Source organism: Salvia splendens, chromosome 20, assembly GCF_004379255.2.
Source record: "Salvia splendens isolate huo1 chromosome 20, SspV2, whole genome shotgun sequence".
Lineage (NCBI taxonomy): Eukaryota > Viridiplantae > Streptophyta > Magnoliopsida > Lamiales > Lamiaceae > Salvia > Salvia splendens.
In genome coordinates, this window is record NC_056051.1 from 27,585,338 (window position 1) to 27,612,881 (window position 27,544).

A 27,544-nucleotide genomic window follows, 5' to 3' on the forward strand; every position below is an offset into this window, starting at 1 on the left:
CACATCTGTCGTCTTCTTCAATTTTTCTTACTTCCTTTCACTTTTCTCTTTTTCTTTTTCTACAATTATCAGCCAGCCCATCACTCTTTTTCTTACTCTATTTAATTTTAGTTGTTTTAATACATTCATAGTAATCCCTCTGCCCCTTATAATTTGTCACCATTTGACTCAGGCCCGGTCCTGAGTTTTTATTGGCCCGGGGCGGAACTAAAAGAGGGGCCCCATAATAATACTATAAACTAATAGTTTAACAGTGGGCTCTTGTTTCTTGCTTGGACCTGGCCCAGTAGCATGTATATACTCATGTATGTATTTGGATTTTGGAGGCCCCAACGTTTTGGGGGCCCGGGGCGGGGGCACTGCTCGACCCCCCCCAGGGCCGGGCCTGATTTGACTTGACAAAAGTTTTCAGAAATATAATAGAAAGTGAGTTGAAAAAATTAGTAGGATGTGAGTCCTACTTGAATGGAGTATATTAGTTTTATAATAAAATATGAGTGAGAATGAGTTAGTGAAATGTGGGGTCCAATACCAAAAATAGTACTCTCTCCGTCCTACAATAGGAGTCACATTTAGCATGGGCACGGATTTTAAAACATGTAAAGAATAGTGAGTTGGAAAAGTTAGTGGGATATGAAGTCCATTTTTTTATATTAATTTTATAATAAAATGTGAGTGAAGTGGGTTAGTCAGTTAGTGGAAGAATGTAGGACATATTTACCATTTATGATAAAAGTGAAATGTGACTCTTATCGTCATACGGATCGAAATAACAAAATGTAACTCTTATTATAGAATGGAGGGAATAAAAGTGAATGCTGATAAATTTTTAGTGACGAATAAAAATAAAAATAAGTAAATGACAAATTTTTAGGAAGGCAAGAAATATATTGCACATGGGCCCAAAGACGTAGTTGCAAACATTTAAATATATGGAGTACTAATGACATGGAGTATCCTCCAATTTTGCGCGTAAAATGTAAAGTAAATAATCAAATCAATACCCTATACCTTATACCCTAAGGGGTGTTCGGTTGGCAATATTAAATCTCATGATTAAATGTGTATCATGTTTGGTTGATAAGATTGAACCCTTCAACTTAATTCTAGATGGATAGTCTCATGATAATTAGTTATAACCTCCCCCTACAACTAAAATAATCTCACAACTTAATCCTAGATAGATCGTCTCATGATATTAGTCATGGCAACCGAACGCCACCTAAATCTACAAAATAAGTGTTTGACCACAATTATATATTTCTACAATATTGCTGAAAAGAGTACTACTAGTACTAATACGACCTGGAAAATAAATACCCAAGCCAGGGGTATTAATTAAAAATGGACCATGATTTTGAAATAAAAATGAACAAGCCCATCCCATTACGACTGATAAGTAAGTGACCCAATGGATATTTTAGGCCCAATCAATGCAAGTATTTTGCGTAATTCTGTATACATGGCCCCAATTAAATGATGAAAATTTTGACACGCAAAACTAAAACACTTCACTTCTCACGCAATAGGTTATGACATTGTTTCAATCATAGGCCTATAAGGTTATAGCCTTATAGGCCTATAAATATGGGGAGAGGATCCCCTGCTGTGTTAAAGGAGTGCTCAGTGCTGTGGTTAAAACGCAGCCTATCTACACATGAAACGCAGCAAATTTTAGAGAGAGATTGCAATTTCGGTTATTATTAAAAACACCCACTTCCTTTCTCTGGTTATTTCTTTTACCCTATTTCTTTGATTAATTAATTTCTGATGGGCCAAGTCAATTTTACATTCATATTAAAAGCATTACACATATTAATATTAATACCATTAACCTCATTCGTGTAATTATTAACTGATTTTCAAGTGGATCATATATTAACTGATTTTCAAGTGGATCATATTCATTTTTCACAATTTGTTAAAAGCAGCGTGCAATTTTTTTATTTTTCAATATTTCTTTAATTTATATAAACATACATAAACATCAATTTTATAAATTATAGTAGTAACACTTATAAATGCCGATCATATAATAAATTATTTCTAAATTTTATGAATTGTATTCCCTCCATCCCTTAAAGTTTGTCCCAATTTGACCCAGCGCGAGTTTTAAGAAATTGTTTAACTTTGTATTAAATGAAGGTGTTTAGGGGAATAAGGGTCCCACATTGAAGATATTGAGAGTGTATTTAATGTCTATTTTTGGTAAGATTCCAAGTGGGATAAACTTTGTGGAACAAAAATGGTAAAATGAGACAAATTTTGAGTAACAGAAGGAGTATCATTTATTTTATTTATATTTATATTTTATTTTTCAAACAACTTTTATTCAGAAATATTCAAAGTCTAGAAAATGTACAAGTAATTTATTATAGAGTAAAGGTCCTTTTTTGTCCTAAACATAGGGCGATTTTTTGATTTTGGTTCAAAACATTATCTTTTGAATTATTCGGTCCCTCACATTTGAAATCGGATCACATTTAGTCCGAAATGGACGGGACTGTTAAAATTTAACGGTCAACGAAAACCGCGACGATGGAAGCGATCACAATGCCGGCAATCGCTCCGGCGGAGAGCTTCTTCTTCTTCGGATTAGCGTTTCCGCACGAATTGAGAGGCTCGCCGCAGAGCGATGTGCCGAGGAAGGAGGATTTAGGGTTTTTCGAAAGGGAATTGGGGATTGAGCCGATTAGGTTATTGCTGGAAACATCGAATTGAACTAGGGCGGGGATAGGGCCGGAGAAGCGGTTTTTATGCAAATAGAGAGTTCCTAACCGGGTCAAATTGGCGAAACCCGGTGAAATCGGGCCGGATAAGTTGTTCTCCACTAGATTGAGCCACACAAGCGAGGTGACGGAGAAGAGGGTTTGGGGAAGCTTGCCGGTGAAGAAATTGTGCTGCAGGTAGAGATTGCGGAGGGAGGTGAAGAGGTCGGGCGAGAGGGGGCCGGAGAGGGCGTTGTAGCGGAGGCTGAGAGTTTGCAGATTGGTCATGTTGGAGAAGGATTTGGGGGGGAGCTCGCCGGAGAGGCCCATTCCGGGGAAGTGGAGCTCGACGATGGAGGAGTTGTCGGGGGAGCAGTTGACGCCACGCGGCCGCCCACTGCAGCGCGGTCGGAGGCGATGTTAAATTTTAACAGTTCCGTCCATTTCGGACTAAATGTGATCCGATTTCAAATGTGAGGGACCGAATAATTCAAAAGATAATGTTTTGGACCAAAATCAAAATATCGCCATATGTTTAGGACTAAAAAGGACCTTTACTCTTTATTATATCTGGTATATATATAGATGTACCAATAATGAATACAAATAATGAATTAAGTTGTTAGATTAATTAATTAATATCAGTAATTAAATTAATTTAACGCTATGTTTGTGTGTTGATGCATCAATAACAAAACTTACAGCTAGTGTTTGTACGTAGGATTTAATAAATAATTTATTCATGTTTATAAAATAGACTAATAGGGTATAAAATAAAAAGCCGTGCATAATATAAGTATCAATGTAAACATGACCTGGCCACATCAGAAATTAATTAATCAAAGAAATAGGGTAAAAGAAATAACCAGAGGAAGAGGAAGAGAAGTGGGTGTTTTTAATAATAACCGAAATTGCAATCTCTCTCTCTAAAATTTTTCTGCGTTTCATGTGTAGATATGCTGCGTTTTAACCACAACACTTCCTGCTGTGTTTCTTAACAGAGCAGGGGATCCTCTCCCATAAATATGAGAAGATCATTTGAAGGTTGAGAGAGATAATGATATACTCCACTATACTCCACAAGTACGCCAAGAAAATCAATGTCAAAGTGTTCATTAAATTTATTTGAGATCACGCTTATATTCCCAAATATCTAAGTCTAAGTTGTAAACATCCTAAGTTTAGAATGTATAAAATGAACCTTATAGTAGTAAGTATTGTTTTTCATGGTAACAGTTGCTCATTTAATTGGAAACCTCTTTCAACTTATCTGCAGATCTATACATATCTAAAAAGGGAGTTTTGGAGATATTTACATAAATATCATTTTAATTAAAAAAATTACAATTCAATTAAAACTAATTTTTAGCAATTAATTTCTCCGTCTTTAACGACAGTCAATTAATTTCACATATAGATGTAATTTAAACATCCTTATAACACATTTCGTCTATAGGAATAAATGAAAAGCCAAAAGGCTCCATGAACTCATTTAGGTTATGGGAGAAAAGGAATAGAGCAAAAATAATAAGGTGGACACGGTCAATGTGGATTAACTGATTAATTAGAAAGTAAATGAAATTGAAGTTTTATAAACGTGGCTGCCTTTCCTATTTCCACCAATGAATCCGACCATTATAAATTAATAATGGCTAATGGTTATACAAGACTTTTTAGGTTCTATAAATATGAGACTAAATTCTGACTAAAAAAATCATTAGTGGTAAATCTATCTGTCGCAAAATACACAAAAGTGTATCTATTTGAAGATATGTTTGACATCATTGCTAGCTTATAATTCACTTCCGCATTGTCTTCCTTAGTTGCATCAATGAATTTTGTGTAAGAAAAATAATTAATTTCCAGCATGGTTCTTACTGTTTACCAATAGAAGTATATTTATATTAATTTATTTTGAGCACTCTTCGTGTGATTAATATGTTCCTAATAATGCGATTTTTCCAGAGAAAGGACACTGCAACCATGAAATTCACCCCTCAATAATCTCCAGTCTAGCAGAACTTCATCAGTCATCAAAGTTTGGAATGTTTGTATTTTTGAAATGACTAAGTATGGAGATCAAGCAAATGTTGTTCGATTGGAATGGGTTTTCCATGATCCCATGGTATGAGTTTGTCATTTCTTATCTTATTAGGTTTTTTAATAATTTATCCAAAACTTAGTGTTAATTTTTTTTCCTTGCAGGAGGTTGGGATTCAATGAACATTTTCCAGCATTTAGCGTTTAAGCCATAAACAATTCTATTGTATGAATATGTAAAAGTGCTTCAGTCAAGTTTGATTTAATTCAAAATTATTTACTTTCATGATTTTAATTATCTAATAAATATGTGTTTGTGATTTTATTCTCATTTCATTCAATTAATTTACAATTTAAAAATTTACAATGAATAAAATAAAATAAGTGAAATAAATAATGTATTTATTCTGTAAATTTCATTGTTGTGCTTCCTGTTATTTTCTTATTGTCAAAGGTAATGAATATTGATAGATTTCATTTGTGAAATGGTTAAGCATATGGTATTTTGATTTCTATTTTTTATAGTATTAAAATAGTTTCTTTGCAGTGACATGGTTGACAAGATCTATTTTAATTATTGTGATTTGGAATTCTCGTGTTTCATAATTACGCTGTCATGGTCTATTTAATTTGTGAAATGGATGCAGTGATGTGTTTAATTTCAGTTGATTCGACTTTGTTCTACTAAAATAATGGAGTTCTACCCAGCTAAGAAACTTGAAGAATTGATGGAAATTCATTCTTGCTAGGGCAACTTCAACAGTACTTCAACTAATTGTTGAGATTGAATTGGCTCCAACCATTTTGCAAAATGTATCCAATTTCAATTTTTTTTTGCCATTTTTGTATAATATCTATGTTTATTATGTTGAACTATAACACTAAGCTCAAATGAGTATGTTTTTTTCTAATGTTGCAAATTTCATTTACACTATTGCTTCTTTGTTTGTGGAATAGAGAAATGGAGACAAGTACCTAATTTAGCTGGCCGACGAGTAAAGCTTGTGTAGAAAGATGTTTGTTGTCCAGAAAAAAAGCCACATAAATATTTGGCGAAGAAGATGAGAATGAAAGCTTTTTTGCTAGGTTATATCGGCTTATAAAGTTATCGAATGTTCACATATGCACAAATGCGTTAGAATTATAAACATGTATAATTGTATAATTAGTGACTGATTATATGAATAGATTCCTTCTTGGAAATATATGTAATGGTAGAGTCGTCTTTTGAGGCTATATTATAGGGATATTTTATTTTTAAAAAATAACAATTTATATATGCAATATTGGAAGCAATTTTTAGGCCTAGATATAAGGGGCATGTATTATTTGATCATAATCTATGCTAAATTGCTAATCAACCAACAATTGTCCATCATTAATGTTAATGGAGATTTCGTACACTTTTTGAATGGTCAATATTAATCTTGATTAATATAACAATTAGAGGATTGCCTATAATTTTGTAATTAGAGAGTTCAACTTAGAGATTTGTACTTTAAGTTTCCTTAGTTACATTAAATTTTAAATATAAAACAAATTAGTTATAACAAAACACTATAATTAAGAAATTCAAATATGTTTTAGTTTTTTGTTTTTTAAACAATACACTATTATTCATGTTTGACAATTTCTATTATTTATAAATCAGTTGTGATTCACTTAAAAATTAGTAAAGTTATTATTTAAATTAATTATTTGTTTGGTTTAATATTATAAATAACAACTATACTAATGTTAAATTATGTATAATTCAAAAGTAATAAAATATCTAATATAATAAGTTATTTGATTCAAAAGTAATAAAATATCTAATATAATAAGTTATTTGAGCCTTTGTATAGTATTCCATTTCTTCTATTACATTCCATGCACATGTGAAACACAATTATTTGATTAGATAGAATACAAGTCTAGCTTCAACAAAACACTACTTCGACTCCAATAAATAATATCATTGGGTGAATAGATGCTTGTATGAATGCGAGCAAGATTTTTTTTGTTTACCGTTCACATAGCCATATTGTAAAGCACTTTCTTGATATGAGCACATAAACAGGTTTACAACCATGATTCAGGTAAAAAACATCTACTATCAATAAGGATTATCACGTAGGCCGACCCAGTGTAAGATATCGAATACAGATCTAAAACCCCCAAAATTGAATAAGTGATAAACAAAGTAAAATTGAACTAGGACGAAGTGAGAATTTTATTGATATTTGGTTCATTTGTTGGTCATGATGAGTATATTTTAAAGTTAAGGGTTTAGGATATAGGTTTCAAGGTTTGAGTTTTTGTGTATATGGTCACTATATTGCAATGAAATGAAGCTCGACTAGGAAGTGTCTCACCAGTGCAATCTTAAATTATAGCTTTTGATAAATAATATCTTAAATCTCATTAGGAGAAGTGGTAATTATACGTTCTTTAGATTTTTTTTTTGTTTTGTATGATGTAAATTTGCTTTATTTTTTAGTCTCACGGTTATTATATGCAACGATTAGGTGGGCCGAAAAACAACATATACTACATGTGGTGGTTTTGCAGCATTCTTGGTTGTCATAAAAAAGGTTTTAGAATTGATAAGGATTTTAGTTTTCAAGGATGAGGTTGAAAGTTCTATATATAATTTAATGTTTGAATATTATGTTCCAATATTGATTTGTAAATATTTTTACCTTCATATAACTTAAAATTTTATTACTCATTTTGTTCATTGTTATTATATTCTATGATCTTTTGTTTATAATTTTTGAATAATAATATTGTTTCAATCATATAGAAACTAACAATCAATGTTTTGGAAATATCTTAGTCCGTGCATAGCACGGGTGTAATACTAGTTATCCATAAAATATAAGTTAAGAGACAAAAAATGAAACACTACAGTATAAAAAATAGTTAAGGACATTTTTTTAATAAAATTAAGGGCATCCGCAATGGGGCGGATGATAGGCCGCCCGATGCCTGCGCGCCATCGTCCAGCACTGTGGGTGTGCGGACGATGCCCGATGCCTCGTCCGCGCCCTATAGATCGTCCACGGACGATACGCGGACGATAGAGCATCGTCCGATCCATCGTCCGCCCACTGTGGGCGACGCGGATGATGCAACGCGTTTTCATTTTTTTTTCGAATTTTTGTCTATTTAAACCTTGTTTCTCATTCTATTTTTCATACGAACATTTCTCTCATCTCTCACTTTCCATACGAATATTTCGATCATCTCTCACAAACAAAAATGAACCACGACGACGACTGGAGTACCGCCGTCGTTGAGAATGCATATTTTTTTAAATTCGTATTGTAATGTATTAATTTTAAATGAAATGAAGGTTTTTCCAATTTTTGTAGTTATTTATATATTCAAATAAAGAAAATGCTTATGGCGGCCTTTAGGGCGGCTTATAGGGCGCCCCACTGCAAGTGGAAGGGTAGGAGGATAAAATGATGACGTGGCGGTGCATAGGGCGCCCCATTGCTAATGCCCTAAGGAAGTTATTTTGTGTTTCTAAATATACCACAATGCTTCAAAAAAACGTCTTTATTGTTGGTGTCCCAACTAAAATTAGATGACACAAATGAAAGCGTTCTAAAAAACAAAAGATTAAGTTCATTTGTCATAACTTAAGGATTTTTTATTGGCGTCCTAAATTGTTGTTATTTTTAAAAACTTTTCAACCCATATAATTGTTTCTCAATTTTTGTGTCCTCACTAAACTTTTTGTAGTGAAAGCAAGTAAGCCACAAAATGGTGTCATAACATTGTTAACCTTACTCGATCGTGTGTCATTATGAGAAATGATGCTTGGCCACACGCAACGCGTCACGCGGGTGGCCAGTATCTCGGCACGGAGGGACAAGACGGTGGCGAGACGCGTTGCAGCACCCCGTCTCGTCCCCAGTCCGTTCCACATTCCGTCCCGCCGTGACGAATGACGAGACGTATCGCCACGCGCCAAGGCGACGTGGCGGGCTCCGGCGCCATGCGTGACGCTCACTCGCCGGCCCGCGAGTGGGCATCGTCACGCTGACGCAATAATTCATTTTTTCAAAAAAATTCGAATTAAATAAAAAAAATTAAAAATGAAAAACGATAATATTACCGTTTTTTTATTTTTTTTTATTTTTTTTACTCTATATGTAGCACCCCGGAAAATTTTTAACTTTTTTTATTTGATGGCTTATTTTCGTTTTATTAATGTGGATGTTGATTTGGAAATGCATTTTTGGAAATTGATTTCTATGAGGTTGTGTTAACGATGTGAAATTAATGGTTGGGAGTTATGTGGAATAATATGATATGTTTTCCAATGGGCGGGATTTAATTAAATAGGATCATGCATATTTGTGCCAATTACCTTATTCAAATTCTTTTCGGCATTTCTATTTATTGGAAGTAATATCTTCTTTCTTGGATTTATTTAATTATTTTAGGATATTTATCCAAATTAAATCCAAAACCAAAATATTATTATTTATTTTTCCATGATTTTTGAAATCTCCTATTTTTGGGAGAGGAGAAATAAAGTATTCTATAATTGATTTCTTACTTATTTCTTTCCATGAATGAATTGGAATATTCTAGCCAATCTTGCCTTACTTTATTCTATTAAAGATTTGGAAATTTTTCTGGTGGGAGGAACCTTAAACCACACGCCTACTTCTCATTATTTTTGGAGGATTTTACAAATTTTTCTACTCCTTATTATTTTATTCTACTCCGTGAAATACCAAATTAAATCATAAGCTAATTAAATAGCTATGATTTTCAAAAATCCTCCCCTTATTTCTCCCCATAACTCACGCCTCCCCCCCCCAAATCTCTCAAATCTTTATTTGATTTATTCTCCCAAATCTTCAATTAATTGTGGTATATATTATTTCCTAACTCTAAAAATAAAACCAAAAACCTAACCCTAAACCCATCTCACACGCCCCTCCCCCTCAAATCACACGCCCCTCCCCTTGCTCCATCTTCTCCCACACTTGTTTTTCTACTCTACTCAAGATCCTTTCGATTAGCCAAGAGTTTGTTGAAGAATCAAGAGTTATATTCGTTCCTACCGATTGTTTCGTTCAAGAAAGGTACAATCAAACCTCTATTCTTCATTCCTCTCCATCCAAACATTCTTTCGACTCCCTCATGCATCTAGTGAGTGTAGGAATTTCAAATCTAAGGATTTAATCGGTGGGGAATTTGTGTTTGCATTTATGTATGCGTTTTGAATGCAATTTTGTGAAGTTTGATTTGAATCTTTGGTGAATGATGTGAGTTTATGGGCAAACATGATTATGAGAACCTTTTAAGCATGATTATGTGTTTTCCAGCATGAAAAGTTGGGGTTTGTTTGATGGAAGATGAAAACACTATTTTCGAAACTATGAACCTGAAATCTGTGGTGCACGACCAGTAGCTTCTGATGAGTAATTTACCTAACAAACGAACTAATTTTGATATGAAATTTTTACTGAGTAAACTTCAAGGTGTTTTCCGTGTCTCGTGAGAATTTCAGCCCTTTTTATCGAAAAATGAATTTTTAATAAATTTTTGAAGTTGACTGCGCAAATCTGCCAGAAACCTGTGTTCTCGCTAAGAATGTTTCGTTTTCTTTTTGACTGACCAAATGACCTCCGATTGATGTGATTCTTGAACTAGATGAAAATTTGAAGTGTCTTCTGAGTCGTGTAAAAGTTTCAGCCATTATTGGGCATCGTATGAATATTTGGTGAATTTTTCAAATGAACTGCGCAGTGCTGCCAGAAATTTTATGTTCCGACCAGAGAGTTTAATTATTGTTTTGACTGACTAAATGACGTTATTTCAGTGTGAAAATTTGTCTGGATGAACTTGAATGTGTCTTCTGTGTTGTGACCAAAGTTTAGCTTCATATAAGGTCGGGTGAATTTTTAGTGATTTTTATAAAATGGTCGCGCAGTTCTGCCAGTTTTCTGCTTTGATAAAAGGATATTTATTTTCAAGTTTAAAAGTATTATATGATGCATGTATGTCCAAGGAACGTGTTTAATGATGTGATCACGTGAGATACGTTGAAATATATTATGGTGTGTTTTTCCATCTTTGTGACGAACGTTGGGTTGGGTAAATTGAGAAAAACGATGAGAGAGAAACGATAGGACATGCATGGTAATATGATTCTGTGGAAGGCTGACTTGTGTTGTCGTTGACAAGGGTGATTGTATTCGTGAACTCGAGGAACGAGAGTTGCCATAAGTTGGATTGTGAATTGTTAAGCGAACGAGGTGGGTTTTTTTATAACTAAACTCTTTTATTTTTCCAAAGTATGATTGTGGAGCTATAAGGGTGGTTAAAGTGTTATGTCATGCCGTGATTGTTTTGATGTTGAGATTGTTGTCTGATGCCTAGTTCGTTTGAGCTTGCTCCGTTAGGCTATATGGCTATGTTGAGATTGTGCTTGATGCCTAGTTTGTGAGTTCGCTCCATTAGGCTATAGGGCTATGATAAACGAATTCGGGTCTGAGTAGGGCCGCAAACCCTATCAGGTTGTGTACACAGGTGGGATCGGGGAGCCGTCCTTGCAAGTCGGCCGGTCTCGTGGGCGAATAGTGTGGCCACACTTTCGTCGCACTATGGTAAGAGGATGTGATTGATGAGAAAGTGGGGAGATTGTTTTGACCGGCCGGTCTGTGAAAAGTGTTTTTGTGATACTCGTGATATTTCTTAAATAAACGTAAAAACTCGAGTTCACCGGTATGGATGACATAACTGTTATAAAATGTTTTCGGCATGAGCCCATTGAGTACAACAAGTACTCAGACCTGCATATCCTTTTTCTTTATGTGCAGGTTGAGGGGTGATGTTGCGGCGGATGTTGAGTGAGCCTTAAGAAATTTCGGATGCGTCGTGTCTTCATACATAGGCGTCTCCCTATGACTCTCTAGATACCTTTGTCCCGCTGCCTTGTTCGAATCTTTCTTGATAAAGTCTTTCGTTTTGCTCTACACTACTTTATGACATTAATTACCTTGCGATATTAACCCGATGCTTAATTGTGTAATGATTAAAACTTTTCTTTTGGAGTTTTGTTTAAGATGTTGTCTTTCATTGTTTTCCCCTTTTTCTTCCCTGCTCCTTCGTCCCTTCCCTAGTCACGATTTCCCCGTCTTTACTATCCTTAGTGAGGGCGGTCGTGACACTATAAATACTCCTAATTCTTCCTCATTTCACACACAAGTACACATCTATTCTTCTCAAATCATCTCCATTTCCTCTCCAATTTTCATCTAACCTCTCATCACAAAATGTCCGACGACGAAAACTCTGGCGGTGGCGGCTCCGGCGGGTTCGACATCAACGCGTTCGGCGACTGGGGGCATGTACAATATCCTCGGTGGTGGTTCTGGTTCGTCGACGCCGGGCACCCAGGGTTCATCGACGCCGGGGGGTACCAACCACCCCACTTTGATGTGGATGCATACGCTCGTCCCTCCGCCCCGAGGTATTCACATAGATTATCCCAGATTCGGGAGGATTATTCCGTTGATCCCACTCCGGAAGAAGGCCAAGGCGGTGGAGGAGACCGAGGCGGGGGAGGAGGCCGAGGCGGTGGAAGCTCCAGGGCGGAGGCGGAGGCGGACGGGGAGGAGGAGGAGGAGAAAGATCTAGGCTGACATCCGTATGACCCCAAAGAAACGCTGGCGGTGTACAACGCCTGGATCAGCGTCTTGTACGATCCCATCGTCGGGAATCAACAACCCCGGAAGTGCTTCTGGGAAAGGTCACTGAGGCCTACCACGAGATTAAGCCCAAGGGCTCCCGCCGCCGCACATATAAGATGCTCCGAGCTCACTTTGACCGAGTCGACAGAGAGGTCAAAAAATTATGCGCCATCTACAAGAATAAAGCGGCTCATTACCAAAGCGGAGCCACGGGAGCCGACATTCTGAGGTCGGCTTTGCGAGTCTACTTCAACGACACCGGCAAATAATTCAAATATGTCGATGTTTGGGAGGTCGACAAAGACGAGGAAAGGTGGGCCGACAGTTTGAGGTCCAGCTCGGGCTCGACCTCGAAGCGCATGAAGCACACGGCGGGTGGCCAATACTCGTCTAGTGAGGGCAGTTCGGGCAGCGCCGCAGGCGAGTTTGCCTCGCAGGAGGTTGAGGGCACGACAGACGATGCTGGGGGATCCTCCCGTGGGCGCCGTCGGCCGCAAGGAAGAAATGCGGCGAAGGCGGCTAGAGGGAGGAGGGGCCGAGCCGAATCAAGCCAGGCGGGCTCGGGGGACCCTCGAACTCCCTTATGTCCATGTACATGACTGCCACAATGGCGGACACTTCCCGCATGACGCCTCCTCAATACCAAACCTATCTTAACAGAATTGCGTTTATGGCAGCACAACTTGGCATTCCGCCTCCTCACGGCTTCAGTGCACCTCCACCACCTTCGGGGGATGATTCGCCGGCATAGTAGTTTTTTATTTTTGTCATTTTTATTTTTTTAGGATTTTAATTATGTGTTTTTTTTTTTGAATTGTAAGTTGTATTTTTATTTTATGTTGTAATTTTATTTTATTTTTAATGAAGTGTGTTTTTTTAATTGAATTTGGTTGGAAATAAAAAAAATGAAATTGAATGAACAATAATTTAAGGGACGGTTAAGGGACGGAAGGTTGCAGGTTTCTTCTCTTAGTTAAGAGATGAAGTAAAAAAGTACAATGGACCCATGAATAGTAATTTAAGGGACGGTTAAGGGACGGATAAGTGACAGCATTGCGGATGGCCTTAGTATCTACCGTTGCTAGATCAATTGTATATTGCCTGTAGACTGTAGCTACAGCCTATAGGTACCAGATTCATTCTTTATTCTCTAACATTTATCTGTTTTCAATTGCCCAACTCTACTATATTGGAGTAAATTTTTGCAATAATCTGAGCCAAGAGAATAGAGACCCCATGTGGATCATCATAATCATGTGCATATGTTAGGTAATGGACCCTCATAAAGAATTTTCATAAATAAGTTAGCGCAATAGTCTTCTTTTAGTTAGCTTGTTGTTGTCGTACTATCATGACACTACTAATTTAGAATATTTTGAAATAATTTGGAATATAACGTAATATATGCAAGTAAGATATTATGCCATTTATGTGTTTATATTCACTGTTAGAGATGATTCTTATATACGCAAAACTCAATCTTAGTGTTAATATGTAGAATCAAGATGGAGTTCATTACTAAATGACATAAAAGTTATTATTAGTAAGTTTTAATTCATTTTAGAAAGAATGAAACGATCTAAAATGAACTTTGTATTTTTTAAATCTGGATTTTCTTAAATAAACTTCGTGTTATCTAAAAATGACCGTTGAGCGGTTCGCCGCTAGAAATTAGTTAGACATTGATCACAATCTATGTTATTATGTGTTTATATTCACCTTTTAAGAAGCATCCTTCATTTGTTTGTGAATGGTGTATTGAGGACCATTGGCGGTACGCTATACATTTTTCTCGAAGACTCTAACGCATATCATAGTTTTAGTCTTTTACATGAATAAAGCATATACTAATTTAGATTTGGATCTATATATATATACTAGTACTAAACAAGAAGTGCATACGTAATCTTGTACCTCAAATATAAATTATAGTAATTAATACTACTATTAAATATTTTGTACTACATGAATGCTAGTGGAGTTAGTTACAAATGCAATAGCTAATGAGCATGGATGGTTGTTAGGTCATCCACAACTTTGTTGCTGTACCGTTCCTTAATCGTTCCTTAAACTACTATTTACAGGCCCCATTGTACTTTTTAACTCCATTTCTTAACTAAGGAACGGAACCTGCAACCATCCGTTTCTTAACCGTTCCTTAAATTACTATTCATTCAATTTCATTTTTTAATTTTATTTCCAACCAAATTCAATTAAAAAAACACACTTCATTAAATAAAATAAACTTACAACATAAAATTCGTAAAAAAAACTTAATGTAATAATTTTCTAAAAAATAAAAGTACACAATTTAATAATTTCATCCGCCAAAGTTTGTCCAAATGTGCTCAATTAGATCCTCTTGGAGTTGTGTGTTGATGCACTATTTATTAACACTAAAAATACCTGCAAGTTTACAGGGTAGAACTAGTATAGCTAAAGGTCAGTACCGGGATATCGAACACAGGGAATAAGATTGCAACTGACTATCATATACTAATCGTCATATACTATTTAGAGACACGGAGTTTTGGGTTTTGGTTTTATAAACTAGACCTAAATATAAACAAATATAAAAACAAAACAATACAAAACAGGCTAAAGAAAGTAGAGTTTTAGGATCCAACTACTACGACCTAGTGATGATTAATCTCACAGAACCTTTACCTTTATGTGTCTTCAGGATTATTAGGAAAGTCGCGATTTTCAGATAAGCCCTCTCTCAAGTGCACCTATCCAGTAGATTAGACTCTAACTATCAAAGTCTTCTTCCAATAGATTAGATTCTAACTCCTTAAGTTCCTAAGACTCAAGTCCTCACAAAGGGTCCCCTCTCTCGAGTGCAGATAAACCTATGTGTTATACTCGTTCCTCTTACCACGTAAAACTAGCTATCTCTCGATTAATCTAGTTAAACGGACATAGTTCTAAAGTTGGCAAGACAAAAGAACAATAAAAGCACGAGAACAAGCAAAACAATCACAAGAGCTAGGAAAAGATTCAAATCAATAAATCAAAACATGTTCATAATAGTCTTCACCAAAAAATCTAAAAATGATGTTTAACTACTCATAGACAAGTAGTAAAATCAATAATAAAAGTACTAGACATGAAAGAAATTGATAAAACTCAAGGTTGAATCTTCAATCTTCAGTCTTCTCTTGCCTGGATTTGTAGAGCTCCGCTCCAATGGAAGATGGATGAATTATGTATGGAATATGGAATGGAAGAAAGTGTAGAGAGGGAGTAGGATTGGAGGCTCTGAGATCGGGATTATGAATTAGGTTTAGGAGTATTTATAGGCTAGAAAAATGGTTAATCTTGGTTATTTTCGTGCCCTACAAGAAATGAGAGAAATTTGGTTTCACAATTTAATAATTTATTCTCTTTCTTGAATTTCCGCCCAAATTTCTGTCAGCTTTGACTGCATTACGCAATGTTTGTAGAATTGTAATAACTTTCTCTACATAACTCCGATTGAAATGTTTAAGGTATCCACGCGAAGCTCTTTCGAAGACGAAGAGAATGACATGTAGTAAGCACTGATTGGACTTCAAACTTGCTGGCAGAATGGGCTCGAACAGAAGCTGCTACACCTTGGCCTTTTTGCATCTTTTTTCTATCTTTTTCTATCATTTATCAACAAACACATTCAAAATACCAAATGTATGATATATGCAATTTAAGAACATAATTTGCATGATTGACATTTAAAACTAGTCAAATCTAGCCTAAAAACATGCAAAATCCGTATTTGTCAGGTGTGGGCGCTAGAGTCGCGTGTCCTTGCACGAATAGATAACCGTTCTTGTATAGACGGATGCGCTCCACTTCGAGGCGGACTACTTGCGGTTGAGCTTCCGGAGGATTCGGGGTCGAACTAATTTCCCGCATCGGGTCCTTCGTCTTGGACAATCATGTTGTGCAAGATTATGCACGTATACATGATGTCCACCATGTTCTCCATGAACCACGTACGAGCCGGGGCTTTGATAATGTTGAAGCGCACTTGGAGAACCCCAAACGCCCTCTCCACATCCTTCCGAGCAGCCTTCTGCTTCTGCGCAAAAAGCGTCTGCTTTGGGTTCGCAGGCCTACCGCACGTCTTCACGAAGGTAGGCCACTTCGGGTAGATGCCGTCGGCGAGATAGTACCCCATTTTATAAAGCCGGTTGTTGGCGACGAAGTTGATGGTCGGCGCTTTACCATCCAAAACTTCGGTAAAGAGGTCGGATTGGTGGAGCACGTTTACGTCGTTGTTCGACCCGGGGACCCCGAAGTACGCGTGCCAGATCCAAAGCCGGTAGTCAGCAACGACCTCGAGTATAACGGTTGGGTGAGTGCCTTTGTGGCCGCTCGTGTAGGACCCCTTCCACGCCACCGGGCAATTCTTCCATTGTCAGTGCATGCAATCGACGCTGCCGAGCATCCCGGGGAATCTGTGCACTGCTTCGTGAAGGTCGAGCAAGAACTGACAATCAGTCGTGCTTGGCCTCCGGAGAAATTCATCGGTGAAGGCTGCCCGGACGCCTTTGCAGAATTTGAGCAAGCACATTCGCCCAGTGCTGTCTCCGATGTGGAGGTATTCGTCGAACATGTCGGCCGTTTGTCCAGTCGCAAGCTGACAGATTGCTGCAGTACATTTCTACAGCGTCGTGTGTCTGGGACGGCCGATCGCGTCGAACCCTTCCTGGAAGAACTCTTCCCGGGCTGCCAAAGTATTCGCGATGTGGAGAAATAGCGGTTTCTCCATGCCGAAACGGCGACAGACGTACGTATCTCCCCAAATCGGGTTATCGCAGAAGTAGTCGCGTACTAACCTTGCGGCGGCTTCCTCCCGATTACGATGGATGTACGTACGGGAGCGTCGTTGGGGCGGCGCGGCTTCCTCCGCCTCCCGTCGTCGATCTTCTTCAAGTGATTGTTCCATTATTTGAGGCATTTGTTCAAAAGGATCCATTAGTTTGATTAAATTGGGGAGAAGAAAAACAGAGTTGATTTGAGATGAAAATTGGGGTGGAAATAGAGAGGATTTGAGAGGAATAGATGTGTGTTTGTGAGTGAAATGAGTATGAATTAGGAGTATTTATAGAGTAAAGAAATTTAAAAAAAATTGCAAAAACGGCTATAAATGGTAATATTACCGTTTACAAATTTATTATTATTATTTTTTAAAAAAAATTTGAAATTTTTTAAAAAAATATTTATTGCGTCATCGTGACGACGTCACTCATGACCTGGGAGCTCGCCACGTCGCCTAGGCGCGTGGCGAGACGTCTCGTGCCGCGTCGCGTAACGGCGGGTCGCGGTACGGGTTGGGAACGGGCTGGCGACGGAACGGCGGCTGCAACGCGTTTCTCCGCGGTTTCGTTCCTCCGGAACGGAACGCGAGCCGGTGGAGAAACGCGTCGTGGGTGCTCTTACCACCAAATTACATATAAATGGGATCACAAAACTACTATTTGCATAAAATTTAAAGTTTTAGATAGCAGGTTCGGTAAGACGTTCGGCGACTTGTGTTCAAATCGAATAAAAACCAAATATTTTACACAACCAATTCCGGTTTTTTTTTTATGTTGTACTGTATATCTTTTTGGTTTTTAATTTATTTGCAGCTGTCTACCAATTCATTTCAATACTGGGTATTTAAAAATTCAATACTCAAAACAACAAATCGCATTCTAAGACTAAAGTTATGGAATATGGACCCAGCGCATTAATACAAAGTCTAAATTTGAAAATATAGCTGTACTAAGGTTTTGGACTTTGTGGGGGAAATTTAATTATAATTTAATTCTATTTCAAAATGACTATTTGTAACTGTACACATTACTTTGTCGAAAAAAAACATTGACATTTACAACTAGAGTTAAATTGACAATCTTGTTTGAAGTTTTTAATGGAAACATAATTTCAAAGAAACTCATATCATACACACGTATAATATCAACAATGTGAAGTCAACTGAGAGACTATTATGATTAAAAGTCAATAACAATGTCAAACTAGACGTATATATACGTAAACATGAAACTGGAGCCCCAAAAATTACAAATCACCTGAAGAAAACGTTAAAGCAACAATTAAGTAACCATTAAGTAATCGTAATAGAGTAGGAGTATAAGTATATAATTAGAAAATGGGAAATTAACGCCAGGCAGAAGCGACGGTGAGTTTTCGTCCCATCCAACCGAAGGAGATGCCACCGGATTCCTCGTTGATGACGAATCCCGCGCTGCCACGTGTCCATGAGTTGAGGTTGGAGCGGAGCGCCTCCACGGTGTGTTGACTCATAGGTCGCGGTTGAAAGCCGGCCATACTAATTCGGGCCCGCCACTTGCCGAACACCTCACACCTTTCGACGCGATCCCTACCGTCGCACGCAACCGAGTTGCTAATTTTCCTGCCCAATCCCTCCTCGATCAGGACTCGGACCGAGTTGGCGAGAGAGTCAAGTAACGCCGCGTAGAAGTCGTACGTGTCGCGCACGCGAGCCGTCAGTGGAGCGGTGTTCGTGTTCAGCTCCTGCTCCACCACCGTCATGACCTTGGGCGAGAGCCCCTTCACGCGGCGGAGGAGCTCGTCTCTAAGATTCTCCGTCGTCACGCTCTCGTCCGGTAGCCTGTACAGCTTGAACGCTAAGTTCACTGCTAATGACTCGTCGGATTGGATTTCCAGTTTCTGACGGTTCAAATCGGCGATATTCAGATTACGGACACAGAAATTGAACGGAACACCGATTTTATTAGCCAATGCCTGCAAGTTGTCACCGACGGCCTTCAGCTTCTCATCTCCTGCGGTGGGGAAATCCGAGAAGGCGGTGATCTTCAAGGATTTGTTGCTGCCGAGCGAGTGAAGCAAATGCCCGTACTCTCCGCCATGTCCAACGTCGAAATCCAATACGTGGATTTTGTTGTATCCGTCCTCCGCGGCCGCCTCGAGGATCGCCAGGTTCGCCGCCATGATTCCGAGCTTGAAACACGGCGAGAACTCGTACAATGATTTCGTCGACGCCGCATGTTCAGTACTAAACAGTTCCGACGCAGGAGGTGGAGGATTCTCCGACGGATTTAAGCGCGATTTCAACGCCGTTACCATGTGAGCCGCGATGCCGCTCGCGTTCGCCAGACGCGTGAGGATCTCGGCCGCGACTTCCGGTTTTCCCTCGGAGATCGAGGCGGCGGCGTCGATCGATGCTTGCTTGGGGCAGGGCAGCGGCGGTGATGCCGAGGTGGAACAGCACGACGAAGAGGAGGAAGTAGGAGAAGAAGAGACCAGCTTCTGAGATGTACCTATCAAATTCTGGATCGTATCCGACAATTCGCTGTTAGTAATAGCAGAGACAGTGTCGCCGTCGTCTTCATCATCGAGCAGCTGCTTCTCCAGCTCCTGCAGCCGGTGGTTCATCGTATTCTTTTCCGAATCCAAACCTGGATCCACGGGCAAGCGAATTCCTACGTTTCTGTTGGAGAGATTCAGATGGTACCGCGAAGAGAAATTCACCGGAGATGGATTTTGGTAACTAGGACGCGGCTTGACGTTCCGGAGGTAAACTCCCAGATTCTGCTGCTGCACGTGTTTTTCGGTGTTAAGCTATTGGATGGTGTGATTATGAGAGAGATAAACGGGGTGTTTAGTAGAGAGATTAAATAGAAATGCATTAACGCATTGTTTGGTTGTATCAATTAAGTTAAGTGGCCATTGATGAATGCTAGTTTACACGGTTACACTCATATACAGCTAACCTCGGATATTTTGGTTTAGCGTTACCGATCAAACTTTTTTGTACTTTTTCAAAATTTTAACCGACACAAAACATTAAAATTGTTTCTTAATAAAGCCAAGATACACGTATCACGGAAATTTGATGATAATTCTATTTATGTCATGTTATTTATTATAAGAAATTTCCAATAAATTGCTTATAAGTTTATGGATTTAATTTTATAAGAACATCTTCAAGGAGAGAATGTGTATAGAAAAACACCAAAGAAAAAATAGTATATAGAAAGGTAAATTATTTTCTAAAATAAAAAATAGTGCGAGAAGCATTTCAAAATATAAATATATAAACCTTCTCAAATACCTTTTCTTTTGGAGAATAATTTTTCATGAGAAGAAGGTAAATATGATAGTTATAAAATTTTTTAATGGAGAGGTAAGGATTCCTCTTTAAAATAGAAAAAATGTATAATACCTTCTCAAAACTCTTCTCTTGGAAAATAGTTTTTCATGAAAAGAAGATAAATATGGTAGTTATGAGACTTTACCTCACCATTTACCTCTTCCATTGGAGATGCTCCAAGGAGGGAAGGTATATACAAAATGTATATCATCTATTTACATTCTCAAATGTATCTTTGAAGCTTGGAGGGTTATTCAGCTAAGGCTCGGAGCTAGAGCAATGAGGCTCGGTGGAATAGGAGTTGGCTCGAAGCTGGTTGTGTAAAACTAGCCGTTAGAAAGAACTAGCGATTGGTGGTAGTTATAACTAACTTTTCTTTAGTTAGTGTATTAGTCGAATTCTTGTATAGAGGATATATGTAGCCACAATCTAAAGCAAGAAACACCATTCATTCTCAAGAAATAAAATTTTACTTTCAGTCAATCCTTAGACTCTTTTTGTTTTAGAGAGCTCGGAAACTTTCCCTGCAGCCCGCTGGGCCCATCCCAGGGCCGCTAGGCCTGTTCGCGTGCAGCAATCTCTGTTCAAAACCTTTTTCTGGCGATTCTTAAGTCCGATCAGAGGGTGCTATATACCATTCTCAAGTCCGATCAGAGCGTGCTATATACCATTCTCTTCGTATTCGAAATAGCTTCGCGATGGTACCTTGAACATCTCAATCAGAGCTATGTGTGGAAAGTTATGACCATTCTATGAACGTTGTGCAATGCTGTCAAGTGATGAATTTAGGCAGAAATTCAAGGAATGAAAGAAACTATTACCTTGTGGAGTCAAATCTTTTCCTTCACCTGTGGAGCACGAAATTTCCAACTTGAAGGACACTTTTTACCAAGTTTAAACCTTTTTCAAGCCTATATATACCCCATAACCTAATTCAAAATATTCACCCATTAATAGCCACCAAAATTGGGGAGCCCCCAAGGCTCCTCCTCCACTCTTCAACCCTAATTCTTCCATCCATCATTTCATCCACCATTCTTGGAAATTTGAGCAAGGCAAGAGAAGACTAAAGATTGCACAACAATTCATCATTGAGTTTTATTTGCTTTTTCTTTATATTTTGGGCAAGGATATATCGAGGAACACGAAAGAGAAAAAGCTTTGGCTATTTTAGACTGATTACATCAAGAAAATCCTGATGAAGTTTAGTGTGGAAAATATGAAGCCAACTAGAATTCCATTGGCTCAACATTTCAAGATATCCAGTGATCAAGAGCCAAAGTCAGATAAGGAAATAAGGGAGATGAGTTTGATTTTATACTTAAATATAATTGAAAGCATTATGTACATGATGATTTGCTCAGGTCTGACTTAGCTTATGTCATTGGCGCTACAAGAATATAATCCTATATGAACCATGAGAAGGAACATTGGAGTGCGTTGAAGTGGATTCTGAAATATCTTGGAGGAGCTGGAGACCTTGGGAAATATCTTGGAGGAACTGGAGACCTTGGGAAATATCTTGGAGCTGAATAGATGGCTTTAACATCAGCTGTGAAGGAAAGCAAATGGCTGAGAGTTTTGACAACAGATTTTGGAATTGATCAAGGAGCTGTAACAATGGATTGTGATAACAATGGAGCAATCTACCTTGCCAAGTGCAAGCATATCGATGTAAGATTGGATTTCATCATAGAAGAAACTGAGAATGGTAAGGTGAAGGTTGAGAAAATAGATACAACTCATAATCCCTTTGATATGTTGACAAAGCCTTTGCGCAAGGAGAAGTTTGACTATTGTTTAAGGTTGTTAAACATTTGTTATCTGTTTGATGATGTTCCAAGATGGAGATTTGATGGATTATGGAGGATCGTTCAGCTAAGGCTCGGAGCTGGAACAATGAGGCTCGGTGGAACAAGAGTTGGTTATGTGAAACTAGCCGATAGGAAGAACTAGCCGTTGGTGACTATTAGTCACCGACGGAACTACACGGGGACAAGCCCCCGCGCCAGCGGGGGCTTGACTGGCACCAAACCCCGACCCCTCCTTATAGTGCCCAACTCCGACTAGTCTCCCCCAGAGCGAGCCCTGAACTCCAACCGTAGTCTCCAGATTCCACCGTTGCCGCCGCAGCGCTGCTCACTAAAATCGAAATTGAATTAGGAAGGAGATGATAAAGAATAGGGCTTATTTGTTTTGGGCCATTTATATTATTGTTGGGATGCTATTTATTTTTGGCATTTTGGGTTATAAGAAACTAAACTAACTAATGATGCCATTGGCTTAATTAGCCCAATTCCCCAAACCAATAATCACGCCTGGAGTTCCAAAATCGACTAAGCCCTTCACGAGTTCACGCCTGATCAGAAGACTTATGCACAATGCACGCTTGCCGTCTGCCGGAGATTGTAGCCGCTCCTCGTCGCTGTTTGACTAAGTTGACACTGATCCTCCCGGTTGCAACAACTTTTGTCGAGAGAATATATTTTTTAATGAAACTTATTAAAACAGATATGCTGCAAAATAATTAAGCCAACTTATATTTTTCAATGAAATTTTCAAAAAAATTAAAAACGAGACTATTCTTTTGCGATTTCAAAAAATCGCTACTTGTTGAAATCAGTTACTCCTATCATCTAGTGAGTCGTAAAAGTTGTATATGTATTACATGTAAAATTATATTTTAATATCTTTTTGAAAAAAATTTCAGCCTCGGCTTAACATAAGTCCTGGTTCCGTCACTGCTATTAGTCTAATTCTTGTGTAGAGAATATATGTAGCCACAGTCTGTAGCAAGAAACACAATTCATTCTCAAGAAATAAATTTCTACTTTCTGTCAGTCCATAGACTCTTTTTGTTCAGCATCTTCATCTTCTATAGGTACTTAATCCAATTGTTCAATGTTCACTAACACTAGCAAATTTATTACTTACTTCAATGATTAAGTGATATCTAAATCCTCTAAAAAAATATTCTTGCTCCCAAACATTTCAACTACGGACTATTACACTATGATTCATCTTTCCTATGGGCTTTAGTATCAACAAAAATATTGAAAATGGTATCGAACTTTTCTCAATAAATTGATAAATCGGTGAAAAACGACAGCAATCGAGCCCATCATTAAAATATTTAATGGCCCAATAAAATTAAATGCCCAAATTTCATAGTTCATACCTTTCTCCAAAACCTCTGAAAACCCTCTTCTCAGCTCCCGCACTGTTCCTCCCTGTAAACAACACAGCGATGCTTGCTCGATTAATCCACAAATCTTCACAATTTCATCGATGTCTATCTCTAATTTCCTCGAGCTCGAATTTCGTAGCTCCAAGTGCCCTAATCCCAAAACCTAACCGTTTTCTATCGCCGAAAGCTCCTCATTTTTCGTTCTTTTCTACACGAGGGAACAGTGGGCGCGATGATTCCACTACATCGACTACCGATTTGTGGAAAATGTCGTCGGAAGCTGACGAAGATATCGACTCCGTGTTCTCGATGGATCCCTGCAATCTACCGGGACTCGACGATCGGAACGGCGGCGTTATGGGGAGTGGTAATGGGGAGAGGGGTGGTGTTCATGGTGGCCGCGATTGGGAAGGCTCGGATGCTGGCGGGAGTGATATTTTTTCGGAGGCGCGGGAGTTTGGTGGAGGGGATGAGGGGCCAGCTGAAGATTATACACCGTGGAGTTTTTCGGAGGAAGGGAAAGGGGAACCGGATGATGATTTGTTCGGCGGAGTTCAAGCTGAGGGAGAAGAAATGGGGTTCGGTAGATTAGTAGATGATGGAGTAGGGTTGGGGGCTGAAAAGAGCGAGGAGGAGAAACAACTCGAAGCAGAGGCGAAAGCTTTGACTGCTGCTCTCAAAGGTGGGTTCTTTGATTAGTTTTGTTTTGTAATTTCTCAATCTTTGGCTTGGTGGTCGATGGTGTTATGTCTATTAAATTGTGTTTAAAATTGAAATATATGTCATGAATTTTATGTTATCCCGTTTACTTGGTTAATTTATTTTGTATTGGAGAAATTAAAATTGCTATACTGTGATTGAGATTCATGGTTTTTTCTTAAAGGTGCCAATATGCACATTTTCTTTCATTTTGTGTGAAATTGGCCATTACTTACTGACAATTTAATTTCCCTGAAACTGATCTGATAATAAGTTGATGTAATTCACATTCTACTTTGGTAATTTGCCTTGCTGATATGAAGTTTTTGAATTATCTAACTTTGAAGTTGGATTAGTGTGAATATTTATGTTAATCTTTCAGTTTGCAAAAGTTGGTTGTAGCTCTCTAAATCTCTATTGAGAAATGTATACTGCCATATCTATGTCTAGGCCATCATAACTTGTTCTAAATGTTCCATCTTTTTTAGATACTCCTATGACAGCTTAAAAAGTCTCCCATAGGGAAGCCTTTTTGGAAATACTGTTTACTAATTTTGCTGATTCTTGCAGGTTCTGATCGTGCATTTGGTGACCTTATAGCTGCATCTGGAATAACAGATGAGATGCTGGATAATTTAATTGCACTGAAGGACTTCGAAGGCATTCAAGGCCTACCGTCTCTATCTGAAATAGAGGAGATGTGCTATGAGAAGAATACTAAGAAGTCCGGTAGAGCAGAAATAGAGCGCCAGAAACAAGAAGAAGCTGCCAAGGCTCGTGTCAGAAAAGTAGATGAGAAGGGAAGGTCTTATGGAACAGGAAGACGGAAATGCAGCATAGCACGTGTTTGGCTTCAGCCTGGTGAAGGGAAATTTTTGGTGAATGACAAAGAGTTTGATGTATACTTCCCTATGCTTGATCACCGTGCTGCTCTTCTTCGGCCTTTCTCTGAAACGAAAACATTGGGCATGTGGGATATCAATTGTACTGTTCAAGGAGGTGGCACTACAGGTGAGTATTAGCTTTCTACTAATCATCATTGTCTGGTTGATTGCTTGAACTTTTATTAGAGTATGGTAGATGAGTTAATAAGACATATATTCTCTGATTAAAGAATAATAGTACTAAAATCTTAACTACAAAGACCTGATGTTGTTTCTTTCTCTTTAATTCTCTTATAGAAGCAAATGTTATTTTTCACCATGTTTTGATGACTTCAGCTGAGTGAGTTCCTCATGATGTACTTGTAGCTAATCAGTTGCTTGCTATCATCCTATTTGCTTTGACATGGCTGTAAAGAGGTTTATTTTTGTTTCACACCTGCATTGTGTGATTTGTTACCCCTTAAAATCTTTAGACCAGAGCTGTTAAAACTCATTTTTTAACTAAACTTTCAAGACTTAGTTGGCTGTTAAAAAGATTGGCATGACGTTCCTGCTACTATAAATTAAAAATGCAGTTGAGTTTGATAGAGTTCCATTGACCTTCAATTGCTATTTTGTAGTATATGTGAAAAAGCATTGTGTTTAGCCACCAGACATGACCAGCTAGATTTTTTCTCCAGGAGACTCTTAATTTCCAATTTTTGTTGCCATGCTGTGGATTAACACTATGCACAAAGATTGCAGGTCAAGTTGGAGCAGTCCGATTGGGGATCAGTAGAGCATTACAAAACTGGGAGCCAGGACTACGCCCTCCTCTAAAACAAGGTCTAACTTCTGAGACCGGATTTTGTTTACAATGTTTGATCATTCGCATGCCCTGTGATTTTTGAAGCTACCTAGTTGCAAAAGTTTAGCCAAGAACTTGCTGTTCTTACATCTACCTTATACAACTTAACAGAGATTGTGATATATTTTGCCTCTAATCCTGTTTACACTGTTTCTTCAGCTGGTTTTCTGACGAGAGACTCAAGAGTTGTGGAAAGGAAGAAACCTGGTAAAGCGAAAGCTAGGAAAAGCTTCCAATGGGTCAAACGTTAACCATTTTGTAGTCTTCATCTATGGCAGCAGTTATACCACAGCAGTTATAGCTTTTTTATCCATATAATACAAAACTAGTGAGGTTAGCCTCCTCTGTAATACAGTCTTTAGTCTCAACATTTGCTCCAGCGCTTGGCGATGTTTCAATGTTCATCACCTTCCCCATCTTTCCGCGATTATGTGATGATATTGTTGCAGCTCACTGCATTTGATTCTTTTTTTACGTTGTAATACGCAGGCAGAATATCTCTAAAGTATTGGTTGATGTGACCTCACTTTAGAAAAACTAGCATTGAGTTCGCGAATAAACTTAGATACTCTCCAGTGATGCTCCTGAAAAACTAGCATTGAGTTAGATATACCTCATTTGTTTGCTCCTAGCTAACATAAATATAAGCTTGAAGATTTACTAAATTAAAATTCTAAAGCTATTGAAGAAAAATGTATAGACTCCGCTCGTATCCGCGTATAGAAACAGAATAAAATCAAGAACAAAAAAAGGCTACCTCAAATTGTGAGGTTTGACATATTTCACAATGAGAAATGCCTTCTTTCTAAGACCGCATTTGGCCCCACGTTGTTTTATACTCCCTCCGTTTCTTACTAGTGGAGCATTTTGCCATTTTAGTATGTTTCATAGTAATAGAGTTATTTCCCCCTTTATTAAAAGTCTAACACATTTCTTTTTACTTACTTTATTCTCTATTCATCTCTCTACTTTTTTTTATTTCCTCCTTTATTCTTCCTTACCTAACTCATCTAGCATAATTTTTCTTAAATCACGAGTCGAAGAGAAATGCCAGCTCTACTACTGCGGAACGGAGGGATTATGAATCTCCATTTCCATGCTTGTACTTCCAATCCCTCTCTCTATATATGGCTGGCTATAATCTCCCAAAACCAAACACCAACACATCTGCAACAAGTAAAGCTTACGTCTGATTCCTAACGAAAAGATGACGTTGCGCTACCAAGTGGAGGTCACCATCACCTCCGCCAAAGATCTCAAAAACGTCAACCCGTGCGACGACACTCTCAACCCCTACGTCGCTAAGTTCTCCTCCGACGGTGGTACCTCCCCCTTCTGGGACCACCGCCTC

General features: G+C 38.2%; 2 protein-coding genes across 3 annotated transcripts; one reads left to right on the plus strand and one right to left on the minus strand.

Moving 5' to 3' along the window:
- Positions 1 to 18,404: 18,404 nt before the first annotated feature.
- LOC121781780 (scarecrow-like protein 8) lies at positions 18,405 to 20,742 on the minus strand. The gene is made up of 2 exons (XM_042179468.1): positions 20,722 to 20,742; positions 18,405 to 20,044 (listed from the first exon to the last, which is right to left on the minus strand). Exons 1-2 carry the CDS (start codon positions 20,740 to 20,742, stop codon positions 18,599 to 18,601), a joined length of 1,467 nt encoding a protein of 488 aa, XP_042035402.1. The 3' UTR covers positions 18,405 to 18,598.
- Positions 20,743 to 23,753: 3,011 nt separating this feature from the next.
- Positions 23,754 to 26,733, plus strand: LOC121782851 (30S ribosomal protein S9, mitochondrial-like). Of its 2 annotated transcripts, none has more exons than XM_042180825.1 (4): positions 23,754 to 24,445; positions 25,033 to 25,473; positions 26,084 to 26,171; positions 26,353 to 26,733. In XM_042180825.1, exons 1-3 carry the CDS (start codon positions 23,824 to 23,826, stop codon positions 26,122 to 26,124), a joined length of 1,104 nt encoding a protein of 367 aa, XP_042036759.1. In that variant the 5' UTR covers positions 23,754 to 23,823; the 3' UTR covers positions 26,125 to 26,171; positions 26,353 to 26,733. The 2 variants fall into 2 exon arrangements, with proteins under 2 accessions (XP_042036759.1, XP_042036758.1); XM_042180824.1 differs by having other exon boundaries at positions 26,091 to 26,171.
- Positions 26,734 to 27,544: the final 811 nt, after the last annotated feature.

Coding starts and splice junctions, on each gene's coding strand:
- LOC121781780 (XM_042179468.1), bottom strand. CDS start 20,742: ATGGAAGAGGTAAATGGTGAG. Junction 20,045..20,721: donor TGGAAGAGGTAAATGGTGAG/GTAAAGTCTCAT, acceptor ACCATCCAATAG/CTTAACACCGAAAAACACGT.
- LOC121782851 (XM_042180824.1), top strand. CDS start 23,824: ATGCTTGCTCGATTAATCCACAAATCTTCACAATTTCATCGATGTCTA. Junction 25,474..26,090: donor TCAAGGAGGTGGCACTACAG/GTGAGTATTAGC, acceptor CAAAGATTGCAG/GTCAAGTTGGAGCAGTCCGA. Junction 26,172..26,352: donor ACGCCCTCCTCTAAAACAAG/GTCTAACTTCTG, acceptor CTGTTTCTTCAG/CTGGTTTTCTGACGAGAGAC.